Source organism: Sarcophilus harrisii, chromosome 2 (genome assembly GCF_902635505.1).
Source record: "Sarcophilus harrisii chromosome 2, mSarHar1.11, whole genome shotgun sequence".
Classification (NCBI taxonomy): Eukaryota; Metazoa; Chordata; class Mammalia; order Dasyuromorphia; family Dasyuridae; genus Sarcophilus; species Sarcophilus harrisii.
The window spans coordinates 338,401,216-338,425,520 of NC_045427.1; the positions used below are offsets into that span (position 1 = coordinate 338,401,216).

General features: G+C 36.3%; 1 protein-coding gene across 4 annotated transcripts in view; it reads left to right on the plus strand.

Moving 5' to 3' along the window:
* The window catches only part of TTC6 (tetratricopeptide repeat domain 6), a 309,674-nt gene that overhangs the window by 244,246 nt on the left and 41,123 nt on the right, over positions 1-24,305 (plus strand). For all 4 annotated transcript variants that reach the window (XM_031952943.1, XM_031952946.1, XM_031952945.1 and 1 more), the window contains one exon: positions 3,656-3,796. In XM_031952943.1, coding sequence (XP_031808803.1) covers positions 3,656-3,796 — 141 coding nt within the window. The remainder of the gene's footprint in view (positions 1-3,655; positions 3,797-24,305) is intronic.

Here is a 24,305-nt window from a genome sequence, read left to right on the forward strand (position 1 = left end):
CTTAAAAATATATTCTGAGAGTTGGTCCATAGGTTTCTAAACCATCTCACACCTGAATAATAATCTCTTTATCTTGGACTGCAAATGGTTATTCATCCAGCTTTACTTGATGTGAGAAAAAAACCACTAGCTCCTAAAATTGCATATACTAGTTTTTAGACAGTACAAATTTTATGAAAGGTTTTTTTCCCCTTTTTACATCAAGGCTAAACCTAGTTCTTTGTAGTTTCCTTCTACCCATAATTCCAATGTTGTTCTTATAAATCTAAGTGGGAAAAATTTAATTCCCTTTTTAGTTGAAAACCCTTCAGTTATTTAAATGTGCTTATCATGTCACACCAACATCACCTCTTCTCTAGGCTAACCATCCTTCAATTGATTCTCATTTGGCCACCAAATTAATTGTCATGTGCATGAAGATAAGGCCTTCTATATAATGCTGATGACCTTCCTTTGGACATGTTCCAAATTGCCATCATCCTTCCTCAAATGTGGTTCCCTGAAGTCAGTCTGTCAATTTTTAGAAAGCATTTATGAAATACTTATTAAGGCCCACACTGTGTTAAAGCATTGAGGATTACCCCACTCTCTCCCCAAAAAGGACAAAAACATAGTACTGGCTCTCAAGAATTTCAAATAGGAAGATATCTAGATACATCAAAGATATATACAAAGTAGATTGGGTGTAATTTCAAAAGATAAGTCAATAACAGCTGGGACAAGGCAAGGACAACATCCTGGGAAAGATCTCTTGAAAAGAGTGAAATTTAAGCTGTGACTTGAAGCCAGAGAAACTAAAGGGAAGAAGTAAGAGATATGGAGAGAGAAGATGGAGAGTTCAAACATATAGAATGGGAGATGAAGGGTCATATATATAGAAGGGTCAACATATAGAAGGGGAAAAGAAGGGTCAGAGTAGCTGAATTGTAGAGTATTTGGAGGAAAGAAAAACAGATCTTTAAATATCAATCATAGGGTTTTATGTTCAGTCCTAAAGATATACAAATTGATATGATCAGCTCTCCCTGCACTTTAGGAAAATCACTTTGGCAACTCACAGAGGATGGAAAGTGGAAAAAGAAAGTAAGGAGACAAATGAATGATTATTATATGAGGTTAAAGAAACAATTAGGGACTGAATCATAGGGATTGATGTATAAGTAGAGAGAGAAATGACAAGATTTGACATTGGATTGGATATGTGAACTGATTAAGAGTAAGCAGAAATTGGAAGTTTAAGTGACTGAGGAAATGAGAAAGTTACTTTCAACAGTAAAATCCTGTTAGGATTTTTTTTGCGAAATGTCTGGGCATACAACACTAGATATATTGGGGTTTCTTTGATCTTTGGCCCCAAACCGGGGCCAATCTTGGGAAAAATCTGAGAGACTGATTTTCAATTCAATTCAATTCAAAATTAAATGAGATTACTTATCTTGGGAGTTTCCCTTATGGACAGGAGGGTGTGCCCCTTCTTGAGATCAGGAGGGTTTGAGACCCTAAATCACCCTTCTCCTACAGATTAGAGGAGACACAATTTGTATCAGATTTAGAAGAGAATGAGAAGAGAGGAAAAAATGATACTCATTCTAAGAAAAGTAGGAGACATATGGGGCAATAGCTACCATGAATAATAAAATCCATTGAGAATTAAGCACTTATTTTAGTCACTATGCTAAGAACTAGGGGTTCAAAGAAAAACCAAAGCATTGTATACATGAGTAAAGTTTTGGAAAAGACTCGGAAAAAAATTGGAAAAGTAAGAAGGGACCAGATTGTGAACAATAATAAATGCCAAAGGCTTTTATATTTGATCCTTAAGGAAACCACTAGAGTTTACTTACTGAATGAAGGAGAGGGGTGATGACATAGACTATGCTAAATTTATAAAAATTTTTTTGGCAACTGAGTAGAGCATGGACTGGAATGGAGAGAGTTGTAAGACAAAGAGATCAACCAGAAATTGTCAAATGAGAGATGATAGGGACCTATACCAGAATGATGGCTATATGAGTGCAGAGGAGGAGGCTTACATGAGAGATGTAAAAAAGCAAAGAAAGGTAGAACAGATTTGAATGTATGGCTAACATGAGTCTGAGGAGTTGAAGATGATGTCAAAGTTGCAAGCCTGAATGACTGCAAAGATGGTGGTGGCCTCTAAAGAAGATAAGAAAAGGAGATGAATTTGGGGGAGAAAGGTGATGGATTCTTTCTTGGAAATGTTGAAGCTGAAATGCCTATGGAGACATCCAGTTCAACTGGTGAGAGGACTCAGGAGGAGGTTGGGGCTGGATATACAGGTCTAGGAATCGTCTACACAGAAATTTCATTGAATTTATGATGAAATCAACATGTAAGATAGTATAGAAGAAAAAAAGAAGAAGAGGGTCCTAGACAACCTGGGAGAAAAATTATGGTTAGTAGGTATAAGCAAGGGCTTCCAGCAAAGGATATTAGGAGAGGTCTGCACATGGTTAAAAAAAAAAAAAAAAAAAAAAAAAAAAAAAAAAGAACCTGAATCATGAAAATCTAAAGAGGAGATAGTATTTAGAGACTTTGATTATGTCAGAGATTGCAAAAAAGTCAAAAGAATGAGGACTGAGAAAAGGACATTAGGTTTCAATGCTAATTCTGCAGAGGGCAGTTTCAATCAAATTTTGAGGGGTAAAGTCAGATTGAGAAGGTTTTAGAAAAGAAAGGGAAGAGGAGAAGCAGAGTCATTGATTGTAAGTACCTTTCTCAAGGAATTCAGCTAAAAAGGAAATCACTATTGGACATAGGCTCTAATCCAATAGAATATCAAATTTACTGGTTGTCCCACCCTAGAAATTCCCCATTGTGCCCTCTGACATGTCAATACACTAAATGTTAGCAACAGTATGAATTTGGGAGGTGCAATCTGCATTGTCCAACTGAATTATGTTCAAAACAAGTTTCCTAAAACTGCTATAATTTTAAATTCCCCTTTTCTATTATAAAAATGAGCTTTGTAAATCACTCCTTTGTCTCTAAGGAATCAGATAACCTGGTTTCATATGCAAATACTATCTTTGCAAATTAAATCAATTTTTGGAAGTCTTATGCCTCATATTCTTTTTTCTAAGATTATTTAACATCACACTGTCCAGTTATTTCTCTTTTCTTTAGATGGTGCTTCATATCTAAAGCTTAGCTCTAGGAGTTCCAAACTCATTTTGTTGTTGTTTTAATTATTATTATAGTGATGCCTACTTTTTAAAAGTGCTATGTATTTTCAAACTAGCATATTTTGACTCTTAGATCTTAATCTAGCAATGGATTCAAACTCAAAAGTAGATCACTGTGAGTTGCATGAGAAAGTAAAACTGGTGGTATTGTATTTTTATTTATTTTGTAAACATTTCTCAATTACTTTTTAATCTGTTTTGGGCCACACTAGGGAATTTTGTGGGAGTTTGCTGCCTGCAGATAATAAATTTGACATCTCTCGGATCTAAAATACAGAATCACGATTTTTTTTTTTTTTAAAGAATCAGTGTTAGGGCAGCTAGGTTGTCCAGTGGATAGAGCACCAACTCAGTAACCCTGGGCAAGTCACTTAACCACAATTGCCTCAGTTAAAAAAAAAAAAAAGAATCAGTGTTATTATAGCATGTATCTTTCCTTTTCTGAAAAGGCATATATAAGTCGTGCAGCTTTCTATGGACTGAAAGGGAGATATTCCAAAGCAATTTTGAACTGTAATGAAGCAATCAGAATTTTTCCTAACAGCGTGAGAGCCTTTCTATATAGAGGAGTTTTGAAATTCTACAACAAGGTGAGATTGTCTTTTGACTAAGAGAGATAAAATAAGCAGAAGGATACTTGAGATGCTGAATTATTTTATTTTGTTTTCTCTTTAAATTAAGTATAAATCTATCTCAAGGAAATAATGAGTGGTATAACAGAGGAGAATCCTTTACTTTTAGTCTTTGGAGTACCTTCTTGGGTATAGGATAAATAATTTAATAATATTTAAATGAAAACAAAAATAACAACAACAACTCCAAAGCCTTTCATTGGTAATACTCTATAAAAATTTGATATAATTCTAGAAATGGCCCCCGAAATGGCATGAAGAAATGTAGGTAACTTTTATAAATTGATAAAGATAAAATAGGAGATTCCAAATCATTTTATCTTTCCATTATTAGTTTCACTCACTGAGCAATTAAGTGAAGCATTTAAGAGCACTTAGTGTTGATTAATGTATATATATATATATATATATATATATATATATATATATATATATACATATAATTACTTCACCTATTTCTTATCACCATAAAGAAATAACATGTTAGATTTTTTAATAACATAAGAAGTAATTAATTTTTTATTTGGCATATAAGACTATATGAACAGGAATGAATCTTAAAATATTTTTGTCACATGTACTGGATTTATCATATGGTCCTGCCAATCACTGGGGCAAGTTCAGAAAATGTATTTGGTAAATTAAAATTCTAAAAGATATTTATATTATTAATAAATTGAAGAATATTTGAGACATTTTGAAATTCTGTCAATTTGTGGCAATTGAAATGCTATTTTTATATGCTATGAATTTTACTAAATTTCCATGACCAAAGAATCATCAACGTGTAGCTGATATATGAGTGATAAACCCTTCCATGATCCTCAAAAAAACAGCTACAATCTGCTGCTAAGAATTCTTTTCAGCATTCTACTGGCATATCATTCAAAAACTCAGAATCTCCTTCATGCCATACTAAGGCTTTGGAGTAGGACAAAACAGACATGTATTGATTTTGATATGTGACAGTGGAAGGAACATATTAACATTGTCACAGATTTATTGAGATATAAAATATAATATGCATTAGATTAATAGCTGGTGGATAAATCAGGGCTTCAAGAAGGTCTCTAATAATTACAATTACCATTTTAATAACAAAAAATTTTTTTTCATTACATTATTTATTTGCATTTTAAAACTGTTTTCATGGGTTCTTAATATTTTTATATTTAAAGCTGATGGGGTTAGTGATAGTGAAGCAGTCCAAGCTTCACTACCAAGTCCAATCCCCAAATTCATTCGGGGTAAAGGGGCAAAGGTTTCATCAGTAGCTGCTTCAAGCTGACAAGGGGAGGTAGAGATGTCCCTAAATTCACTGGGGATTTAGGGTGCCCTACCAGGAGGGGAAATGTGAGAACTGAAGATTATAGCAGCGGTATCTAAGGGGTGTTGAATGTCCCAGTCAGTCACTCCATGATCTCCAAGCTGAAGGAGCAATTGAAAATTCGTAGCTTGAAACCTAGAGGAAACAAATCTCATGAGCAGTTTAAAAGTGGGGTGTCATCCAGCGTGGAGATGGTGACATTTGGGAATAGGGCTTTTTGCAAAAAATGCATCAGGTCCCATCTTTGGGCTGCCTTAAGGATGCTGATGGCCCACCCAACAATCCTGACCATCCCCACTGCCAATGGAGTCCCTAGCTGAAAGGCTGAGAAGGAGTTAACTACTGGCCAGGGCCATAAAATGCTAAGGAGTTAATTGCTGGCAGGGGTCATAGAATGACAATCAAGAAAAGTAGGAGAGAAAATGCTAGGAGCAAAAGTTCTCATTCTTGGAGTGAGAAAAAGTTAGGTGGAAGAGAGTGAGAGAAAGAAGAACCAGACAAATTAACCCTTCTTTCTCCAGAGTGCTTACAGGAGTTCTTTGAAATACCTGAGAAGTAAAAACTGGATTATTTGTCTCTCTGCAAGGAGACAGGCAGGCTTAGCAAGTGCCTTGATACCTTCTAAGCCTTCTCAGTCCTGTGGGGGAAAACTTCTACCCAATTAGTAAAGGTGTTAACAAACCTAAAAGCAGTTTGAAACCTCCTGCAAAGGGGCATTTGCTCTGTGAGAAGTAAGCAACCAGTCTGGGATGGCCCAGGGCATGGCCATGCCTTTCGGGACTGTAGATCAAGATAAAACTGCAATTAAACGGCTCCAAATCTCTTAACTCTTTAATTAAAAGTTTGTGCTTAAGAAATTTCTCAATCCTGGCTTTAGCTGGAGCAGAGAAATCTATCTTCTCCCAGATTTCAAAGGAAATATGGGAGAGCTTTGGGAGCAGTACAAAAAGATCATCTGGAGGTCTGAGAAGAGAAATTTGGGTCCCCAATTTCACCATTAAATCACACCCCAATAAAGGGGTAGGGTAGGAGGGAATAATAACAAACAAGTGTTTAAATGACAAATCATCAAGCTGGAAAGGCAGAGGAAAAGTCTCAAAACAGTTTTTAAGTTTCCCTGCAATCTCCATTCTATGGGAGGAAGGGCAGGTGAAACCAGAGTGCCAGAGTGAGAATAAAGGAGAAGTCTCCCTATAGTAAAAAGAAATTCAATGGTCCTACCGCTACATCTGGGGATAGCCAGGGTTCGGATATTGATGTTGTGGTAGAGTGAGGGTTAATTTGACCAAGCCCCAAACTCCTGCCAGAGGGCAGGGGATGGGAGGGGACAGTTCATCCCCTATAGGCATCCTCCAGTGCTCCTCCTGCTCCAACTCAGGACAAGGACTGGAGAGTTTCTATGATACCTAAAGCACAAACATCTGTGCTTCCCAGAAATGTCAGCAGCCAAGATAGAGATTTTTCTCCTAATCTTGCTTTTATTCTGCAGCCTCTATCCTCAGCTGCAGTTTGATCTCTATCATTAAAGATTCCCAACAGCTGTTTTTAACATCAGGGTAGGAGAAACTTGAGGGCCCAGAATTGGCTTCTGCAGCTTCCTCCATATATCTGGGGCAGATTATTTAATATTAACATCTCCCCAGGAAAGATCAAGGAGGGCATTGGCCTTAGACCCCTCAAAAGGTTGAGTAGGGTCTTCAGAATAATGGCCAGGTTTTTCCCTAATGTAGAAGAGAGTCTGCTGCTTCTCTCAGAGGGCAGAGGTTAAAATCAGTATCCTAAGGAGGAGAAAAAAAGCTGGGAATCTCAGGATCTAGTTCAGGTGAGGGAGATAGAGTTAAAGAGATTTTGGCAGACATTGTAATGCCAGAGAAACTGAGGCAAGATAGATATTAGAGAGTATTTAATATTTTATTTGAAAGGGAGAGATTTACTGAGACCAAATGGATCCATGGTTTGATCCCAGGGCTGAATGAGATTATCTCTCCAAGAATCCAGCAAACAATGTGAGTTCTCAATGACATATATACATGTGGCTCAGACACAGGGGGTAGACTGAGGCAGGGGCAGAGTCAGGGTGTTGAGAGCAGGAACGGGACTCTGACAGAGTGGGGTAAGCCACCAGAGAGAGGGATAACATAATGGGGGGAGGCACCCCAGAGATGGGGAGAGGCATCTTGATAAGACGGTATCTGAATAGCTGATAGCTTAGGATAGGGAGAGGCATTCTGATATTCTAAAATATAAGATCTTTTATCCTTATCAAATATTCTGATTAAGAGGGAGGGGTGGTTTTGCAGGATTGAGCAGAACAATTATAAACTGAGGCAGAACAATTAGGGAAACTGAGTCAGGATAATTAGGGAAACTGAGTCAAAATAATAAGAGAACTGTGGCATAACAACATAAGGTCCTGTTCTGGAAGGAATTGCTTGTCTGGGAAAGGTATGGTTTTCTAGGATTTGAGAGTCTCCCCAAAAGATCTCATTTTATGTCATCCCCTCTTAGGCCTCTTCCAGAGGAGAGTTTGGACAGTTTCAGGGTTCACCCCCATCAAAGTCATGTTTAATTTTTTTTTAAAAAATATGAATGTTTGCAACATTATTATTTATTTTCTTAATCTTTATTATCTTTCATATCTTTATTATATTGTTTATTACAGATAGTAAAGCAATATTTATACTAAAAACCATGTAGTTATAGGCTTCTTTAACTTCTCTGCCCTCATACATATAGTATATGATAAGATGTGAGAAAGTGGTAAGGCTTGAGAAACCTTAAGACTAGCCGACCTTAGGAGTGGCACAAAATAATGCTGGCCAATAGGAGTAATTCAGTCTGATTCTGTTGGTCCCTAAGCTGTAGAACTCAATGATGGGAACTACCCCACCTCTATCATTCCTCAATTGTACCTCTAAATCATAATATTAGCATATTAACTTAATTTTTATGCAAATTTAACAAGTAGCTGGCTAGATACTTCTTGAATGCTACTTATCCATCACTGAATAGCTCCAACTACTAGAAAATACTTTCTTAATTCAAAGAAAAAAATTGAGGGAAAATGGAGAGATTTACACAAGTTGGAGGAGAAAACTCAACTTAAAGATGAAAAGACTTAAGGGAAAAAAAACCCAATGATAAAGAACTTGAGGAGAAAGAGGTTTTTGATAAGGGAAAGAAAATAAAACAAATTGATGAGGTTTAGTTTTAGGGAGCCCAAATGAAATTAGGGTTTCTGGTGGTCAGGGAAGTAAATGAGGTCTAATGGCAGGTTCGGGGTTCAGGGAATCAAATGGAGCTCCCCTGCAACTCCTTAGGATTTGGCGCAAGGGTAGACTCCTTCTGGCAGCACAGAAGTTCCCTGTAAAGGAATTTACAGACTCGTAAACCTAGCTTGATAAAAGAGATTTATTATGGGGATTGGAAGAATAAAATCTGGTTAGGGAAATAGGTGAGGATAAAGAGAAGATGGCACTGGAAAAGAATATTATTCCAGTGGGCAGATCTATGGAAAGTGGAGTTTTGCATTGAGAATGCAGTTCTCAGTGGGCAGAAAGACCTGGTAGTAAAGGAAACTGCCAAGGTCCATCTGCAAAGACCTTAGTTGATGGAAACTCATTATATTGCTTGTCTTGGTGGGGGTTGGGAAACTCAAGGAGATCAGAACCAGTGGGGGCTGGGAAAGCTCAAGTTGGCTCAGATCCGAAGGGGGCTGGGACAAGCCCAGATCTCCTATTGGAATTCAAAGGGATGCTTTTGACCAGGGCTTGTGAATGAAAGCTCCTGGCATCCTGGATTGATAATGCCAGCCAGGAGGGGCTGGGAATCAGAAAGGAATCACAAATCAATAAGAAATAGTTTCTTAAAGGGACCTCCCACTTCATTATGAATAAGATAAGATTAAGTAAGGGTTAGGATAGTGTTTAAGGTTGAGAGTCAGAATCTAATAAGAGAAGGAAAAGATGTTGGCTGTGGCTAACCAGTTGTCATTAAAGGGAATAGAGTAAATAAAAAAGTAAATAGAGTAAAAAGGAATAAATGAAAGTAAACCTAGAAAGAGAATAAAAGAAAATAGACCTATACAGGAATCGAACAAAGTAACAAAAAAATTAGATAAAGTGTAATGTCAGAGAAACTGAGGCAAGATAGAGATTAGAGAGTTTTGGAGAGCTTAATTGATTGACTAGACAGGACTCTCATCTCAAAGTATCCAGTGGTATGTGAGAATCCCAGGTTTTGTTTTTTTTATAGGACTCTAATAAGAAGAGAAACAGAGGCAAGAAGCAAAGAGTGGTAAGTTTCAGGACCATAAATTTGGTTCTATCAGGATGGGGCAAAAACTATAAATTCTTACTAGGAAGCCAGAGTCAGGATGTCTGAACAAACAGAAGATGTCAATTAGGTATCTGAGATAGTCTTATCTTTTGGAATGTTTAAAGGGGTTAGAGTACAGTCCTAATGAACAGGAAAAAGTGGGAGTTGCATACTAATTCAGCACAATGGAGATATAATTCAGGGTAACTAATGCAGGGAAATTGAGATAGAACAGTTCAAGGAAATTTTGGCATAACAAAAGAACATAAATGACTATAAGGAATGGGAAAATTTTAATTGAATATTTAATGTTTATGTTTCTCCTATGTCCTCCTAGGACATTTGCACAAAACGCAAGCTCATCTTCCTCTTAGAAAAGAAGGTGAAAAGACTCTCAGAATTTCAGGTTTTCAATTTTAACATTAAGAAATGACTGCTGAACTTCTGGGACATATAAGGCAACCCTCTTCTGAGGACTCAGAAACATAGACCATAATGGGTTCATTCTCTGGAATAACTGGCCTCTAATGAGAAGGAGTGAGGGAACGTGATTTTTAGTTTGTTGGGCCTAAATTGTGGTAATCTGGGGGAAAAAAAAAAAGTTTTAAGGCTCATATCTTAAAACCCTCCAAAGTGGGATGGGGGAAGAAAGATAAAAAAGTACTTATTGTACAATGTTAATTAAACATGGGAGAGATTTTTGTTTACTATATATAAAAGAAATGCTCAACACAAAACCATAAGTACCACTGACAAATAACATAACTATTATTACCATCTTTCCAAAAGCTAATACTTAAATCTCATCAGAATATAAAGCAATATGTAGAACTATTAAACAGACATTCCACATTTCACCATTACTCTACACTGTGCAAGCAATTCCTGATCAGTTTTTTCTGCAAGTGGTCATTTTTTCCAATGAACATCTCTTGCTGAAAATAAGTTTCACATGCTGAACTCAATTCTTCTCAGACTCCCTCCCCAGACATATCTAGAAATGTTCATTCATATAAGAAAGCCCAAAATCCATGCTCAGGTTTACTTGTCCAGATCAAGTGCATTAGATATTAAGAGCACATGAATGACTCGTGGATGGGGTAGAGGCCCCTCAAAAAAAAGCAACACAAAACCATCTAAACAGGATCTGAAGTCAGAAGGGAAGAAGGTAGTTTCTCCTTTTTAATAATCATTCCTCCCACTCAGTGGCCAATAAATAGAAGATCTTGACATTTCAAACCATAAACCCTTTAGTGCTGATTCATACATGGTAGAAAGTCCATAAATATATGAGTGGTGTTTTCCTCAATGATAATTGAAGTCAAAGTACAAGTGCACATAAATTTAATGAGAGAGGTGAATTTTAAAACTGCTGTCTAAAAATGAGATGAGATCCTAGACCACAGCTTAAAATATAGAAATGGCAGGCTTCTGGACAGGAATAGAATGGAATGAGGTTTGTTATTTCCCTATTATCTTACAAATCTATTTTTTTTAAAACTTAAGATGAAGAAGGAAGAAAACTGCCTAAGATTATTTCCACCAAATTACAGACTCTAGAAGGAATTTCAATGTAGAAAAAATTGCTATTGGGATAGTCAGATACTCAAAGAAACACAAAAAAGCATCCAAAAAAGTGTTATTTTGTAATATATTTTAAAACTCTATAATCACAAATGTCCTCCATATACATTAAAAACTCCAATTAAAGAGGCCAGTTATCTCTCCATTTCCCACACAGCTGAACTCCTTTGACTCCTCCACCATGAGCCTATACTAGTTACCTTTCTTCCCTCAACTCTATACCTATTCTCTCCACCACTACTTTTGTGTGTTGTGTTCCTCCATTAAATTGTAAGATTCTTGAGCTCATGGACTAGCGAAATTTCTTTTTTGTACTCTCAGCTCTTTACATAGTGCCTGGCACTTATTAAATGTTTGTTAAATGACAAATGCTTAGATAACAAGCAAAGGGAATTGAAGATTTTAACTCTGAGAGAAAAATTTGATCATTGGCATCACTTGTGGGGTATATTGTAGTTTGGATTTTTAAGGGAGGAAATGGCTTGCATTAAATGTCAATGGTTCATTCCAATTCCAAAACTCAATGATTCTGTGAAACCTGAATTTGCTTCTTGTAACCTCCACTCATTGTTCCTATTTTTGCACTGTGACCAAGCAAAAAAAGCCTAATCTCTTTTCTTTAAGGTAGGCCTTCATATATTTGAAGTCTTTATGTTCTTCTGTTCTCCAGATTAAACATCCCCAATTCCTTCAATTGAACTTCATATGGCATGAACTCTCTTTAGTCTTACCTAGTTGCCCAACTCCAATCATTCTATAGCTCATCAATGTCTTTATCAAAATATGTTGCCCAGAATTCCAGATGTGTCTACTCAGAGTAGAGTACAGTGGGACTGTTATCTCCTCATTTCTGAAATCTATACCCATATACCCCAAGATCACATTTTTTGGAAGCCATATCACAGGATTGAGCTAAACATGAGCTTGCAAGCCATGCAATATATGAACACACACACTCCAACACACCCAGACTAAACCCCAGTTTCTTTAAGTCATCCTTTTTTGTTATGGTTTCTATTCCCTCTCTATTCTGGTCCTCTTGTCTTTCTTCAAATATGGTACCCAAAATTGAAAATTATATTCTATGTATAGTCTGATTAGAGAGCGTGTCACAAACTTTGAGAAGAATTATTTTGTAACATTGATACCAATTTATGCCACTATAGTAAATTACCCCTTTCTAAATGCCAATTAATCTGTCTGACTAATTTATGACAACTACTGATATTGGGAAGAAAACAACAGGACTGAGGCTAACTCGACAGTATTAGGAAGATATCTCCAATTCCTCAGTGAAATGGATAAAAGACTGGCCCCCTTATCCCTGGGTCAAGGAGCCTCAGGCTTATAGGAAAATGTTGCTTAAACTAAATTAAGGGAAGTGTTATGTTCAGACAGAATGCTTGCCTAACAATGTCAGACATCCTATAAGCTCCCCAGCATCCCCCTTCTTGAGTGAGAAGTCCAGTCACTGTTGTAACCTCAGAACAAGAATTGCTTATAAGCTTATCTCTATTGGGTTCAAGTTGGATCTCTACTGAGAGTCTGTCCTGGCCCGTAATAAATAATTTCTAAATTACAAACACCTTGGCTGTCTTGAATTTTATTGCCTGGGCTATTATTTCATTCCCACCGAGATAAGCCTTTGGTTCAGTCTGATGGCCAGTCCCATTCCTTTGGAGGGGGAAAGAGGTTATGTATCCTAGGGGGTGGCCACTGAGAGATGTTCCTCAGCCCCAATTTCCAGAAATCTCTTTCTGCGGACCAGGAGAGTGAGACCCAAATTTTTGAATTTGGTGCAAAATTGGCACAGAGCATCCTAAAAGCCAGTTCTGGTTGATAAGATATTGAGGGGGACCTGCAGCTGTCTAACTATCCTGCAGCCACCTATATAGTCTGGTGAGTACTCCTATATCTGTAGCAAGTGGGGTAAGAGGGACGCAGCGCTAAAGCCCCCTTGCCAACCTCCACAGGACACCATGTGATGGTCCTGGGTGTCTAAATCTGGAAACATCTGGTCTGATCTGATTCTGAGCGCCTTTTGGGGGCACTCTTCTAGTTGTATGTGTTCTGTGTGATTTGTCTGTCTGTTTTGTTAATTTAAGAGCTCTGTTAAGTTTTGAGAACAATGATTAAAAAATTTGGGAATTGGTTATTTGAAAATTTGCTTGTGATTTTAAACTTTTTAACCTATTGTACTAATTTGTAAGTAAATGGAAATTGGCCATTTTAAACTGACAGGAAAGTTTTTCCCTTAAAGCAGTTTTCAGAGCCTGCTAGAGTAGAGGACAATAAAACTTTATCTGATTGAAACTCAGGAAGAAAAAAATTGATTAGGAACTTGGGATGATTCTGAAAATTGTGAGAAATAATTTTGCTATTGCCTTTGCATGCTAGATCTGTTTATTTGGAGGATAAGATCTTGGAATTTGTTTAAATATTGATATCTTTATTACTAAAGAAAAAAGAAAAAAAAAAGCAGCCTGATTTAGTTAAAGAGCAATACAATTCAAGCTCTCCCTGGACAGGTAAGAGAGATGCTAATTGTGGTCAGACAAACACTCAGGAAGAAAGAAAAAAAAAACAAAAACCTGTAAAAAGTTTGATTTGACTCAGTTTAAATGTTAACATTGTAAGTTATATTTTATGGAGTTATCTAGCTATTCACTATATTGTGAATCTTAAAAGTTTTGAAGAGAACTGGAAAGAAGAATGCAGGTGATTTATGAAAGATTGGTTTGGAGGAACAATTAAAAGTTTGCATGATTTTAGGAAGAGAAAGGTTTTTGGCAACAGGAAGAAGAAGTGGGGGAGAGAGAAACAGGAAGAGAGTCCTTTGTCTTCAAAGATAAAGATTCAACTCACCCCCTCCCCCCACCACACACACACACACACACACACACACACACACACACACACAGCTTCCTGCTATTTTAGCAGTGGAGAGTCTAGTTAGGAAAGTTGTTGGAGATTGTTTAACTATGTAGCATGAAAGAAGGAGAAAGTTGGGAATCTGGTAGACTTGGGAAGAAACTGATGGGCTACATCGTGAGAAGGATTTCCATGTAAGAAATTGAGTAGGGAACCTGAGGAAATTTTTGTCCAGGAGTGCAGGAGTGGGGGAAGAGTGTCCACATGGAATGCTCTCCTTCCCTCACCCCATTAAGTATGTTCCAGCCATTTTTTTTTTAATCAAATTACTGCCAGTGCAGCAAACTGATTTAAAGGGACAGGCTTACTTTTAGGTTAATTGACTGAATATTTGTTTCTTGATACATAATGGTTTTCTTGTTTGAGGAATATGGTCATAAATGTGATCCATACTGGTAGGATTATTTCTAAAAGTTTAAAGAATCTTTCAGATTCTCTTATGTGGTATTTGGACATTCTGTTTAAGTTTTAAATTGATTGTAGTGGGTCATCCTGAGGTTATTTAAAGGGTCTCTGAAAATAAGAGTTTTTCTTTGTCCTTTTGAAAATGTTTCTGTTATGGACAATATGCAATTTGGGATTTTTTCTATGTATTGGGTATTTTAAAAGCAAACTAATTTGTATGTATTCACTTATGAAACATCTACTTGGATAATTGTTTAAGTTGTGAACTTATTGGGAAAAATTTCTTACTGTTATCACTATAAGGTTATGGTAAATATTTCTTAAATTTGATTAATGGAACCTGTGATTGGAGATAAAATTTCTTGGGTTTATAGTTAATTAATTAATGCTTTATGGGAGTTTTAAAGCTCCACTCTCTGACAGTTAGTGGGACAATTTATTGGAATAAAACTGGGTTAAAGCTATGTTATCCTGTATGTGCTGAAGGTTGAGTTTTGACTGCTTATGTTATGCTATAGTTAAGTTCTTGCAATTTTTCCTCCCATAACTGATTTCTATGGTCAGAGTAATGGTCAATAGAATTGCTAATGCAATTCAGTTATGTCATACCTTGCTGTTTTCAGTCTGATTATATGTAATCATTGTATCCTACATGCTTAGGCAAATAAGTATTTAGCCTGGTCATCTGTCTATTATTGGGTATTTGTGTGTGTGTTCTTTAAAGTTTCTAAATGATAAGAGGACAATTAACAGTGGTCTGTGAGACCTAACTGCTGTTAAAACTTGAGACTATAGCTGGTGCATGTCCTGTAAAGCAGTCATCTCTTCACATAGAAAGCTACTGGCTCTTCACATTTTGCAGCAGTCTTGTGGACCAGTCTTTTTAGCTCAGACTGTTCTAACTTTATTTATTGGATTTGTGTCAAATCATGAATATTGACTTGCTTCTGAGACTTTGACCAGTTTTGATTGTCAGCACAGCACACACTCTGCATGGAATAAGAGCCTCTGACCATTTCTCAGCCTACAGCAGTATTTACATGAAACCATGGACCTTGCTTCTAGTGAACTTTGGACTGATATGGAGGACTTTGGGAATGGTTGATGAATGACTGTTAAACCTAGCCTGGGCCTTCTGTTACTATGTGTTTAAGATTTGGGATGGGATTTGTTAAAACTGTGTAACTATTATTGTTATGTTTGAGGAATTTTTAGGAAATGCTACTGTACTAGTCTGTTATGTATAGGGATTTTGATGCACTCTTGGGATTTACATATGGAATGGTCATTTGATAATTTCTTTCCATGAGAAAAAAGAGAGAGAGAGAGAGATAGAACATTGGGGAAACTGGCATATTTTTCTAAAAATGCCTGAACGAATAGGAACCCCTTATTCTGTCAGAATTGCCCTGGTGGAGTCAGTTCTTGGGATTATTATTTTTTTAAACAACCAGAAATCAGACACCTGTCTTGGGACTGGCAATCTCTCTGATCTGTTTTTCCAGTCCTGTAACCCCAGTTCATTAATTAGTATTTCAGCAATCTCAAAGTTCCTTGTAGTTTGATATCAGGCATCTAACAGTTTGGGGTTTACCTGCCTTGATGATGGTCTAACTTTGCATAATGTGCTCTGCAATCTGATCCTTTCTGCAGCCCTGTCTGTTCCTCTGGGCAGGGACAGGTGAAGCTACTCCAAGCCTCACCCTTCTCCCATGGAGAGGGTTGCCCCTCTGAAAGGGCCTTGAGCCTTTGAGCCCTGCTGCTTTGTAAGTAGAAACTGAGTTAAGTGCCCAATGACTGCAGACCAGCTAACTCACAGTGAACTATCTATCTCAAACTGTATTCTCTGGCTGAGATGATGCCCCAACTGCAGAGGACCTGACATGCTTGCAACAGGGAGCCTTTGTACTGCTGTTAACTCTGGGGTTATCAGAGAGAGACTTGTCCTTGCATTTTTTTCTTTTCTAGTTTTATTTTGGTTTATTTGCTTCACGTAGGATTCAGAAGAGAGAGAGTGTGGAATGTTGTGCCACAGTCCTCTTTAATTGTCCTGACTCAGTTTCCCTAATTGGTTCTGCCTCAGTTTCCCTAAATTGTTCTGCCTCAGTTTCCTTAACTGTTCTGCCTCAATCCCCTTAGTTGCAAAACCCCCCTCTGGTTCATTAAGAATGAGGGCTACTTGCTCTAAGATTATAAATTGTTAATGTGAGACTCAAGATAAGGGGGAGTTCAGATTTCTTGGCTCCTATCAGAATGTCCAATGTCTCCCACTATGCTGTCAGAACAGATTGCTGTTCCCACTCTCAATATTCTTGGTCTAACTCATATTCACCACTGGACACTTTGAATAGAGTCCTGTCCAATCAATCAAACTCCTTTATTGTGCTTCCTTCAGATGCTCTCTTCTTCATATTAATATAGCTTACTATATTGTTTTACCTCACCAACCTGTTTCTTTTGGTTTTATATTACTTTCATTTCCTATTACTCTCCCAAAGAGGCATTTTGTATGACAAAGAATAAGAAGGATGAAAAAAAGGAATTTTTTCCAGCATATCAGAATGTCTGGCATTATATGCAATATTCCACCTGTCTTGGTCATTATTTGCAGTATTTGGTTTTGCTTGTCTTGTTCTCTTGCTTCTTTTATTTATATTATTTCAGTTGTGTGTATATTTTTTTTTGGTTCTCCTTACTTCACTTTACATCAGTTCATATGTCTTCCTGTGATTTTTTGTATTCATCATATTCATTGTTTCTTATAGTAATATTTTGTTCATGAATATTATGTTCATGTTCCACAATTTATTTAGTTATTTGCCAATGAATGGGAATCCACTTTGTTTCCCATTCTTTGCTACTTAAAAAAAATGCTGGCATAAATATTTGGGGTACAATCAGTTCTCCCTTTATGTAAATTCACATTATGGAAATTCAATTTTACATAAAGAATTTTGAAAGGAATCTGCATTCCAAAAATTTTGAAAATTCCTTACATAAAGCAGACACTATATGATAAGATTGTATACAATTTGGGCAGCATAAACAGTGGGATAGCTGAAAAGCATTTCTAAATTAGTTCCAATGTGTTTTCAAGCAATGAATGGCACTGTGCCTCTCTCTGTATTCATTAGTAGTCATTATATTTTCACCATGGCTAACAACAAATATGCTTTGAAGGGGAAAAGTAAATCATCTCATAAATGTAAGCCATAGACTTGGAAATGAAAATGAAAATAATTAGAAAACATGGAGAACAAAAACTGTCAACAGCACATATACTTAGTCTTCTGGTATATCTACTATGAACACTATACTAAAGGATGCTGCCCTTACAAAGGAGCATGTAAAAGGTAGTGGATTTTCTGTCCAAAGTGGGGAGGAGAGAAAGAGAAAGAAAGAGAGGGAGGCAGGGAGAGAGAGGAGGAGAGAAGGAGGGAAAGAAGGTTTATTCTAGAGACAGAGAACCTGTTAATTATGTGGATAGAAGACCAGACTCAGAAAAATCTCCTTTAAGCTTAATGACAATTCAAGCCAAGATCCAAAGCCTTATTGAAAATTTAAAGGTAAAATATCCTGAAGATAACATAAATGTTTACAGCAAATAGGGTTTGGTTTGCATAATTTTAAAAACTGTGCAGTATTTCATAATGTACACAAACTTTGAAACATTAAAAAAATTTCCAGAATTCATTTTAAAAAGTAATAGATGAAGGGCCCTACTTGGTAAAACACATGTTTAATGAAGCAAATCTTTGTAAAAAATACAAAGAATGCCATCTTTAACATATAACACAGTGGAGGAAAAAACTATGGTAGGGCATGAAGTTTTTTAAAAGTTACTCTCTGCTTAAACGGAATGCATCTGGGACTTCCAAATTAAAACCTGCTATTAAACATTACATTTGCTTAAGCAATTGCAGATTTGAAGGCAAATATGGTCCTGACATTGAGAGGTTTCTGAAAGTCCTCTAATATTTAACATTCAATCTGGAATATTGCTAAGGCATAGTAAGATATAACAGGAAAATGTATGAAGAAAGTTTGGGACAAAAAAATTGTGCCTATAGTTTCTAGTTTTCATGGATTTGGCAAAAATGAAATAGTCAAAGAAGTGAGTAACAAGATTTTTAAATGAACACAAGAATTGGAGCTAGAAGAGGATGAGATCTTTTTTGGAAGAGTTGATTGAGTCTCATGGAGAACCACCATAGAATGAAGATCTGATTGAGTTGCTAGCTGCAAAGATTGAAGAAGAAAACAGTTCATTGTTAATAGAAAGAAGGAAAGTGTCCTTCAATTTTGAAAATATTGTACTAGGATTGAACAGTGTAACTGACTAGATAAAGTGTTTTCTTTTCTATATCAACTTTATGATTATAATTTATACATCCATTTCTCAATTTTCATGCATATAGTTCAATAGCTTTTTTCTCAACTCAAATAATGCTTCTAATATACAAATTTTTTTTTCTTCCTGTCAATGACTTCCTTGAAAAATATCAGTATTAGAAGATTTGGATTAAAAGGTGTCAACAAATTAATAAATCTTCTTGCACAGTTAGGAATTGTTTTCCTGAATGTTTAAACCAATTTATAGCTCACAGTCCCTACAAAAGGGACTTTTACCATCTATTATCATCTTTGCTAGCTTAGTAGGTAAAAAGGAGTTTATTTTGCTATTTAATGTTTTTCACTTTATAGATAGTTCATATTTTTCATAAAAATTATTCATATCTTTTGACTATCAGAAATTGACTTTTAATCTTATATTTGTGTCAATTTTCTAAAAACCAGACTATAGGATTCAGACTATTTTCAATTATTTAAAGATTTTCTCAATCAGTATGTTTTCTTCTAATTTTAGCTACATTGATTTTGTTTTTACAAATACATTTAATTTTATACATGTCGCCTTTCAAGCTTGGAAACTGTGGGTGGCATAATCTTGGGAGCTTGTTCATCATATATATTTTCACTATACTTTCAGTATAGGATCTTCAGATCCTCCTGAGCCATCTCATATCATTTTTTATTCACCATCTCCTGGAGTTGCTTTTGCAGAATGTTGAAGAGAATTCCTCCCATATCCTTTAATCTTTTACTTCCAGTGATTGCTTCAACATTCAGCCTTCAATGGTTTGACATTAAAGCCTTCAAAACCCCAGATACAAGCAGACCACATTTTTTAACCTACAGTTGTTCAAGATAGCCTGTGAATCATTTCTCCAGGCTATGACTTGAAGTATAGTGACAGATCTCCAGAAATCCACCATGGTGGTTTCCAGGTTCACTTCCAAGTAGTCACAGGCGTGGCAATAGATTTCCCTGGTAAAATAGGACTTGTAGGCTTTTACGATTCCCTGATTCATAGGCTAAGTCAATGATGTGCTACTGGGTGACATAAAAACTACTTCTACATTTTGATGAGCATTTTCCATCTGCTCTTGAACATCAACCTGAACATTGTCAAGTATTAACTTAAAAAAGAAAAAGAAAGAAATTAAAATGGCTTCTGGAATGAAAAAGTTGTTGATCCAGTCCCTGATCTAAGCAATCCATCCATGCCTTTCTATTCTAGCACCAATGCACTGGCATTCTGGCCTTTTTTCCTTTTAAAAACCTTAATTTGGGGAATGGTAGATTATCAAAGGCTTATCCTTGAAGTTTCCACTGGCATTGGCACACAATTATAAGGTCAAACAATCCTGAAAGGCATTGAATCCAGGGGCTTTGGTGATGACTTTTATTATGTATATGTTCTTTTCTATATGTTTCACAAACACACCAATCTCCTCAGCATAGACACTTATTCTGGTTTGTAACTTTTTGTCAGCATGTTCAATAAATTCTGAAATTTTGTGGCAACTTCAACAGCAGCAGCAGAACCAGGTTTACCAGGAAGTTCAACATTTTTTTATTGGTTTTTTTTTTTTTTTTTTATTAAATAACTTTTTATTGACAGAACCCATGCCAGGGTAATTTTTTGCAACATTATCCCTTGCACTCACTTCTGTTCCGATTTTTCCCCTCCCTCCCTCCACCCTCTCCCCAAGATGGCAAGCAGTCCTATACATGTTGAATAGATTACAGTAGATCTTGGATACAATATATGTGTGCAGAACCGAACAGTTTTCTTATTGCTCAGGGAGAATTGGATTTAGAAGGTATAAATAACTTGGGAGGAAGAACAAAAATGCAAGCAGTTTACATTCATTTCCTAGTGTTCTTTCTTTGGGTGTAGCTGCTTCTGTCCATCCTTGATCAATTGAAACTGAGTTAGATCTCTTTGTCAAAGAAATTCACTATCATCAGAATACATCCTCATACAGTATCGTTGTTGAGGTATATAATGATTTCCTGGTTCTGCTCATTTCGCTCAGCATCAGTTCATGTAGGTCTCACCAATCCTCTCTGTATTTGTCCTGTTGGTCATTTCTTACAGAACAATAATATTCCATAACATTCACATACCACAACTTACTCAACCATTCTCCAGTTGATGGGCATCCATTCATTTTCCAGCTTCTGGCCACTACAAACAGGGCTGCCACAAACATTTTGGCACATACAGGTCCCTTTCCCTTTTTTAGTATCTCTTTGGGGTATAAGCCCAGTAGAGACACTGCTGGATCAAAGGGTATGCATAGTTTGATAACTTTTTGGGCATAGTTCCAAATTGCTCTTCAGAATGGCTGGATTCAACATTTTTTTTAATCCCATAAAACACTTTTTGCTAGCTATAAAAGACTTCAGATTTTCTTAGCCTTCATTACATGCTTAGAAATTTGTTAGCCATCAAGAGACTAGTTGCTCTATCAACCATACTTTTTCATTCTATCATCTTATATATCACAAACTTAGCTGCTTCTCTATTTTTTCAATTCCCTCATTGCATACTTGAGGATTACTTTAGCATTTTCTGGAGCAGATTCATAAACACTCTTATAAATACTTTAATCCTTTTTGCAGATTTAATGAATTGTCACACCAAACTTATGTCCAATAGTGGCTTCAGACATTCTGTCACAAAATTTTTCAAGCACCTTTATTTTTTTACCAAGCTGCATCACTGACTTTGCATACTTGGGTCTATAGTCCAAAGGACTCTTAAGTACTCTAAACAGTGTACTTAAATGCAATTAAAAAAAAAAAAACTTTAAAAAGAGTTTTTAAAGACAAACAAATGCACAGGAAACTTTAATGATAGGGTGAAACAAGATCAGTGAAGGACAAAATAGGATGCCAGTACATAAACTTGTTAGCATTACACTCCTCATTTTTAACTCTGTGGTACATAGTAGTGAAAGTTTGCATTTGCCAATGTGAAAGTGAAAATAAAGTTAATAAAATCATTGAATGAAGTCTAAAAGGGGCAAAAGTTGATTGTATATTGGTGTATCATAAATATTGGTCAGTTCATCCATGAGTATTGAATAATATCCCTCCAATTATTAACATACTATTTATTAACATAGAAATTGTTTTGCAATTTATTTCTATCAGGCTTCTATGTGTGTTTTGGTATATTCCTAAATATGTAATTCATTGTTTTTAAATTGAACTTTCTTAATATCTTCATTTATTCAATATAAATCTCTTCACTATCTACTATCTTTTGTGGGGTGCTAGAGTTACAAGGAGGGGAAAACAGCCCATTTCTGTTATTTTGGGAAGGAACAATAAATGTACACAGAAAAATAAACTTTTTCTCTTTCTATATACATACTTACATATACAAAATTAAATACAGAGCAATTTACTGGAGCAGGTAGGAAAAAACAATAGCAAACGGGAAATCAGGAAAGGTGCCATGTGAGTGATAGGATTTGAGCTGAGGCTTTGATGGAAACAAGGGAGTTCTAAGAGGTAGAGGAAGTGAATCAGTATATGGTGAGCATAGGGACTGCCTTATACCTCTAGAGGTCTAGAGCTATATCTAGAAAGAAATAGCAAGTAGGCTGATTTGTCAGAAACCTAAAAATGAAGGTGATTAACATGCAATAAGCCCAGAAAGATAAATTAATATAAAATTGTGAAGGACTTTAAATGCCCCAAAAGAAATGTTTCTATTTTTATCTCAAAGTTATAGGAAGCCATTAAAATGTCTTGATGATGATAATGATACGTAGAAATGCTGGTTTGGAAAGGGGAAAGATTAGACGCAAGGAGATCAGTTGGGAGGTGGCTTGATAGAAGAGCACTAGATCTGGAGTCAAGAGAACCTGAGTTCAAATTTGCCCTCAGACACTTAATATAAGCTGTCTGACCCTGGACAAGTCACTTAACCACAATTGTTTTGCCCACCCCACCCCCCCAAAAAAATAGTCTAGACAAGAAATGATTAGTGTCTGAACTAGAATGGGTGGTTGTTTGAATGGAGAAAGGGACACATAGGAAAAGAGAGGGAGACAGTAACTCAATGAAGAAAGCAGCTTCAATAATCATGACATCTGGCAACAAAGAAAAGAGTCAGCTATGGACTCATGAAAGTTGTTAGATCATGTGAAAAGCAGATCCTAGAAATCCAACAGATTAACCTACTCAGAGGAAATATAATGCCAGCATTGGGGAGGGGGCAGGAAGACTTCATGAGTATTATACAGATGAAAAAGAATTTCAAGACCCAGTGGTAATGGAAGCAATGAGTCACTTTGGCTGCATGTATACTTTATATTCTAGGTTTATTGCCCATTCTGCTCTAATGGCCATATTTTAGCAGAGTGTACTACAGATTTATGGGGAGGAAGGCAGTGTTTTGTAGCTACTCTTTTTACTGTAATATCTTAATGAATGCTTTTGCTTTGAGATAATTTTGTCTATAAGGTGACTTAACAGGAAGCATGTCAACAGAGGGATATGAGTTTAAGGAGTATAGATCTTAGAAGTTGAGAGTATCAGTCCTCTCTGGGGACCTAACCTATGAGTTATAGCAAACTATGAGTGGTTTAGCCTTTTAGGGAGGCATTATTAATGCCTTTCCCCGCCATCCCATTTATTTAGTTATTTAGTTCTTCCAGTCTATTGGCCCTTCCCTTTCCTCTTCCAGTGAAGTAAGTATTTTAGAATCTTCATTCCTATCTATTCTTCAATTTCTTATTTTTAGTAACTTTCTTTTGCTGTACCTTTGAAAATTAGTTTTTCATATATGTTAAATATCAACAAACATGAAAATTTCAATTTATAATGAACAAAAAATGCAAAATGCAAGAGAAATGTATATAAAACAATTTATATTTAAAGTATGTGTTACATCAAATATAAACATTTTTAAAATTGCCCTAATTATTTATATCCTTTCATAAATTCTGCCCTCCTGTTTTAAAATTTTCTTTGACATTCTATTTTTTTAGGTTTTTTTTAAAAATAAAGTCATTATTGGGGAAGATTCTGGAAAGATTGGCCAAGTAAGTTGGTAAGTTTCAAGCTCTCCAGATTCCCCCCCAAAGTAAAACAAAATCACTTCTAATAGTGAACATAAACTGATGGAAAATCAAGATTTGGAGCAGAACCAAGGGCTTCCCTCCTGGTACAAACCAATAAGATCTGAAGAAAGACCCCAGGCTAGAATTAATCCTTGTGAAGTGCAAACACCTCCAGGTTAGCTTCACAGAAACACCAAGTAGGGATCCCTTGAGCTAGCTAGATGTGTCTAGATTCTCCACAAGAACTACAGAAACTTTCATTTCCCAGATTGTTAGTGGAGAAGAGTTTGAATCTGGGAAGTATGAGTGAACCTTGGCTGCTTAGGAACACCAGGCCCAGTTGTGCTGCTGAGACATGACCCTGGGCAAGAAGCAGCCAGCACCCGGTAAATGCAGAAGCAGAGAGGCAGGGATGCTGCTTACTGTGGGTACTTGCAAGAGGATGGAGCACTTGGTTTGGGGTTCCTGGTCAGAGGGG